General features: G+C 50.9%; 1 protein-coding gene across 1 annotated transcript; it reads left to right on the top strand.

Moving 5' to 3' along the window:
* The first annotated feature begins 368 nt into the window (after nt 1–368).
* Nucleotides 369–3,160, top strand: LOC126039378 (fibrinogen-like protein 1-like protein). The gene is given in 4 exon segments (XM_049802457.1): nt 369–372; nt 894–1,025; nt 2,531–3,075; nt 3,077–3,160. Coding segments are annotated over 4 exon segments (765 nt in total).
* The last annotated feature ends 2,924 nt before the right edge of the window (nt 3,161–6,084 follow it).

The following is a 6,084-nucleotide window of genomic DNA, read 5'->3' as shown; positions in this document are numbered from 1 at the left end:
CTGGCATTCAAGTGTTTCTTTATTGAGCTGCACTCTTCAAAGGTCCCGAATAGTTCCCAGGGGAAATTCCAGCCAATGAGCTAAGCACTCACACAAAAGACCATTCCAAGGACTCTTGCTGGCAAGGGATTTATTTTCTTTGCAGCTCAGGAAGTTATGCACCTAGAACCACAGGCACCTTCATCTTGGCTTGTGTTTTCTAAGGGCACAAAGGAAATCCAGCCTGATTTCCTCCTCTGGGAGAAAGGAATCTGGGAGAGGGGGTAGGACCCACTCAGACCGCCCACTGCAGAGGGCCCTACAAATGCCTCTGTGAGACCTGCTGCTCCACAGTTTTGCACTCCAGAGAGCATTCCAGCGTGGACGCCATGGGTGAGTATAGGGCTGGGAAGCAGAGGGTTCCTTGCTAGCAATGGCAGGAGCACAGGTAGGGCAGCCCAGCAATAGGGAGAGGCTCCATGCGCTGGTCCTCACACACTGATGGGGAGCAGTGGCATCAGTGCCCTCTAAGGGCATGCTCACCTGCCACCCCTTTGAACACCAGCAGCTTGTGCCCTGACTTCTAGCTCACCCCAGCCAGTCCCCTGCTTCAGGGGCCAGGGAGGAAACTTGGCTCAGTCGGGTTTGGGGTGCTTTCCTCCACCCAAAACTATCATCTCATGCATGATTTTTTGGGAGCTGGTCAAGGGGAAAAGGCAATGTTGTCTACCCCTTGAGGCATTTTGGCAAGCTTTCCAGCTTGCACAGACTAGGCTGATGCTGCTCAGCATGTTTGGTGCACTCCTGCATCTCACACGGTTGTGTTACACTGTGCAACACTAGAGCCATGGGATTTCCTGCCTCTCTGGAAGGAGGGTCATGTTTCATCTTTTCTCCATCTTTTCCCTTTCTAGCAGCCCAGTGCCTTCTGCTCCTTGCTTGTGTGCTGGTCTTGGCTGCTGCAGGACACTCCATACATATACAAACCCTAAATATCTTCAAGAAATCTCCCTCTAACACTTTGGCGAGTGCTCTGAAGAAAACCAGTATGTAGCATCCTGTGGGCATTGCAGTGCTCTCACCAACACCTTTCAGTTCCTTGGTCTGGGTCAGCCCTGGCCGGTAAACAGCCCTAGCCCAGGCCAGTGGAGGCTGGATAAAATGACACTTGGGAGAGGGTGTGCTATGATGCCTCAGATCCAAAAAACACCTCCATAGTGTATACAGGTGTCCTGGTTTCAGCTGGGATAGAGCTAACTGTCTTCCTAGTAGCTGGTACAGTGCTACATTTTGAGTTCAGCGTGTGAAGAATGTTGATAACACTGATGTTTTCAGTTGTTGCTCAGTAGTGTTTAGACTAAAGTCAAGGATTTTTCAGCTTCTCATGCCCAGCCAGGGCACAAGAAGTTGGCACAGGACACAAACAAGGCACCTGACCCAAACTGGCCAACGGTGTATTCCATACCATGGGACGTCCCATCTAGTTTAGGAACTGGGAAGTGGGGGGGCAGGGAATCACTGCTCCGGGACTGGTGGGGTGTCGGTCGGCAGGTGGTGAGCTATTGCCCTGCGCATCATTTGTACATTCCAATCCTTTTTTTACGACTGTTGTCATTTTATTAGTGTTATCATTATCCTTATTAGTTTCTTCTTTTCTGTTCTATTAAACCATTCTTACCTTAACCGACGAGTTTTACTTTTCCTGATTTTCTCCCCCATCCCACTGGGTGGGGGGGGAATGAGTGAGCAGCTGTGTGGTGCTTAGTTGCTGGCTGGGGTTAAACCACGACAACAGGCAGGTGGGCTGGGGAGACGAGGCATCAACCCCAGGCTTTGCTCAGATGGGGAGAGGAGATCTGCCCATCTGGCAGGATGACTGAACTGTAGTGGGAAGTCCTGCAGCAAGCGAGCTGAAGGCATGGGGAGACCACACCTGCCAGCACAGGGGGGTTCCAGCGTTGTGTGCTTATGTACAGCCATCTCTGGGTGGGGAAGGACCCTACATGATCCCTAGCCCTGGCCTGCTTCAGGATGGAGGATGGTGGATGTGAGGAGGTGTACGCAATGCAAGCTGCAGTGCTGTGTGTGTGCATGTATGTGTGTGCGTGCACTGTGCAGACTGGTAAGGGTGTCTGTGTGCTTGAAGGGGTCATTTTTTTCCTGTTTCCTCAGTCACAGGCAGGGGCAAGGTCCTCTCACGTTCCTCCCCAGCATGACCCTGCTTTAGTGACACAACCCCTTTCTCAGGAGACCCAAAGGAGCCCACTAGTGTCCATATCAGCCTTCTGGACTGATACCAGCACAGCCCAGGGAGTCTGGGGCCTTTCACTGGGGCTACCTCCTCCTGTTAGGTGTCCCATATGGAAGAGCAACAGAGGGCTAAGGCCAACCCACTCTTACCTCCAGCCAAGCACATTGACTTCTCTGGGCTGGGACAGCTGATTATCCCCCAGGTACTCTGGCCAGATGTCCCTCTATCCTGCCACAGGGTGAAACATGGCGTTGTCCTGTTGCACAAGCTTTTGTTAAATCACCCTCTCTCCTGCCCCAGGTTGGCCCAAGGACTGCAGTGAGGTCTCTGCTGGCAGCCCCAGTGGCATCTACATCATCCAGCCCACAGGACTGCACCCTATTGTGGTGTACTGTGAAATGAATGTGACGGACGGGGGCTGGACGGTCATCCAGAGAAACTGGCAGAGCACAGAGATCACCTGGGCTGAGTCCTGGAGCACCTATAAGTACGGCTTTGGGAACCTGCACACCAAGTACTGGCTGGGCACTGAGTACATCCATCAGATCTCCAAGCAGAAGGTCTACCAGGTCAGGTTTGTCATCTGGGATGCTGCAAACAACATCAGGTTCGCAGACTACAACCTCTTCAGCCTGGAAGATGAGTCCCACGGCTACCAGCAGAGGCTGGGAACTTACTGGGGGACAGCAGAGGATGCCATGGACTCAGATGATCCCAGGAATGTGCACAACAACATGAAGTTCTCATCAAAAGATCGGGATCAGGACACTTACAGAGGGAACTGTGCCTCCCACTCTGGTGGTGGGTGGTGGTACTCGGTGTGTTATTCTGTACGGCTGAACGTCAAGGGGGGGCATAACCTGGGGCAGCCTGTGCAATGGGAACTGCAAAGCTTCTGCCATCCTCATCAAACCAGCTCTGTACCATTAGTACTCTTTCCCTCTTCTGTCTGCACTGGGCACATGGTCAGAGCAGTGCCCTGCTGGGGCCTGTTTTGCTGGCTGGGGGGTTGGGGGTGAACAGGGTTGTTACTGTATATCAAGAGCTGTTTTCTTTTCCTCTTCTCTTGAAAAGTAGCAAAGCTCCCTGTTTTGTCTCTGGCCTTTAACATCTTGTGGGTTTTTAGGGATCATCATTAGAACAAGTCTTTATAAATGCTGTGATTTCCAAGCATGTTCCTTCTGGGGAGAAAACTGTGCTGAGAAATCCAAAGCCCTCCTGATCCAGCAAGGTCTTATTCTCTTTTCTCTTTGCAGGTATAGATGAATTCAGAAGAAAAGTGTCGGGGGCAGCCTGGTCTCTCTTGCTGACAGCGAGATAGAGCTGATTAGGAAGGACGTGCTCAACCTAGCGTCTCGTAACTTGCACAATCTGTAAGCAGACTGTTACACCCATGGGGACCAAGGACGGTTTCTTCTTGGAGGACTGATTTTGTAACTAAAGATAAGCATGTGCTATAGAAGCAGGATGTAGGAGTAGGATTTAGAAAGAGGAAGAATGCTGCAAGCAAGCAAAAATTAACCGCGAGAAAGGTCAAGCCGAACTTAGATGTCAACCAATCATGAGCTCAACTTTTGTAATATGTATTAGGTGATTAACCGCTGTGCCAATCAGTGTAAGTCACATATCGTTTATTGTCTGTTTGAAATATATAAAAATCGGTTGTTGTATTTAATAAAGCAGATCCTGACTTGCATCAAGCTGGGTCTCCGTCTCTCAATCGCGGCAGAAAAGTATCAGTCATCACTAGCTAACCTGATCTAAGTTGCTCTGAGCCCAGGCAAGCCATGTACGTACCATTTCCCTGCTGTAGTCTGTGTTCATCCTGCAGAATAAAATTGCTTTCAGAACCTGCAGACATGCGCAAATGTCCCTCATTTGTTTGGGAACTTCTCACAACTGCTGCCAGTTTCTTGCTAGAAGCAGACCTGAGGCTCCTGGTGCAATAAGAAAAGACTTTCAAGGGAAATTTTTTCATACGACTCAAATGAGGTATTAGAGACAAGACTTTCACTTAAAGAAGAGAGTTGGGTTTTAAGGTGTGGATCTTTCAAAAAGGGAATGCAGTACCACATGGCCAAGTGCAAACACTGAGGGTAGGAGGGAAGTATCAGCTCAGTTCAGCCCTACGAGCCGTGACCTGGAGCTAATAACCAGAGACAGCAGGCCAGGCCAGCATCATCCTGCCTTGTTTACCTTGTGAATGCTGGTCCAGGCCTTGGAAGGTAACTAGAAGAGTGGGCAGGGAAGAAAGGGACAACAGCACTGCCGGGCCACACAGCGCTGCATGGTTGGGATATCTGGGGCAAGTCTAAGAGCTGAGGCAGCCTGACATGGCAGGGGTCCCAGAATTTGAAGAGGCCTGGATCAGCTTGGGTCCATATGGGCTTGCTCCAGTGTGGTTATATCTCTGTGCACTGGATAGCTCAACAGTGGCCATGGTACCTGTGATAAGGTCTACAGGGCTGGGCAGAGGAGGGTAATGTCTTGCTGGCTGCACTCTTGCTAATACAGCCTAGGATGCAGTTCACCTTCAACACTGCAAGGGTGCATTGCTGACTCCTGGGCAAATTGCTGCTTACCAGGAAGCCCAAACCCTTTTCTGTCAAGCCTCCTCTCTCCAGTTAGGTTGTACATCCAGGCTGGAGTGCAAATGACTTTTTAAGCCCACGGGCATATCTCTCAGTCCAGAAATGCTACTCTCAAGTCAGCTCAAACTGGGAAGCCTTTCTCAACCAGCAGCACCGTTATACATTCAACTCCCCGTATATCAGGGCTGCAGGCCCACAGTTGCCTCCAGGGCAGCCAAGGCTGCCTGTGCAACCTCTTCAGGAACACAGCACTGCCATAGCTCTGCAAGGTGCCCTGGGACCTCTGTCACAGGTCTTGGCCTGAGAGTCCCAAGTTGTTCAAGATTCACAGCCACAAGCCTTCCCTGAGCTCAGCTTTTCTTCCAAAGACAGAGGAGAGGAACTGTGGCTTCTTTCAAGCCCTAAGTTCAAACTTCTCTGCATCACAAAGGAGATCCATAGCCACATTCCTGCTCTGCAGCAGAGCACAATGGGACTGAGTGACCTGCATCTCTCATGCCCTCAGGGAGCCCACCACCCTCTCCACACTCCTATCCATGCTGGTTTCTGCTCTTTCCCAGCACAGAGCAACTACCCAGCCATGGACAGGGGCAAACTGTAAGCAAGGGGTTTGCTGGCCCTGTTGGCTAATTGTAGCCTTACAGCCACAGTTCAGTGCACAGTGGCTGGAACAAGCCATTGGAGGCAATATTGCTTCCAGAGACCTGAGAACCAAACCACAAGCAGAATTAGGTACAACAGCGTTTCTAAGCTGTGTACAACCATACCAAAGGGAGAAAAGCTCATGTTACAGGCTGATGCTGGGGTCAGTCAGCAGCAGGAAGAATTGGTGCCAGGCCTTTTACTATGGAACATTGAAGTATTTCAGAAAAAAAAAAGAAAAATTAGCACAAACCTCCTGCATGCCACACCAGCTCTGCACCAGCTCAGCCTGGGAGCAGAATCAGCTCTACAGCTGACCTGGCCCAGCACTGCTTGAGCAAATCATCTTGAAACCAGCAGCCACCATGCCAGCCCTGGGGGAGGCGAATTCTGCACATCTTGGTCAGGTGTGTCTCCTTACCCAGGAGAGGACCTGCATAATACACCTACTTTCCCCCAGGTCCACCACCCCAGAGACTGGACAGGTTGATCCCCCAACACTTATGTGCAGCGTCGCAGCAGCAGATAGACACAAGGCAGCAAAGTCTGGCTCCAGGGTTTATTGCAGCTGAATTCTCCCACCATGGGTAGCAGAGCTGTGGGGCATATGGGGCCCAGTGA

This window comes from Accipiter gentilis, chromosome 6 (assembly GCF_929443795.1).
Source record: "Accipiter gentilis chromosome 6, bAccGen1.1, whole genome shotgun sequence".
Classification (NCBI taxonomy): Eukaryota; Metazoa; Chordata; class Aves; order Accipitriformes; family Accipitridae; genus Astur; species Astur gentilis.
Note: the sequence above shows the minus strand (reverse complement) of the source record. Positions and strands in the feature narration are given on the sequence as shown.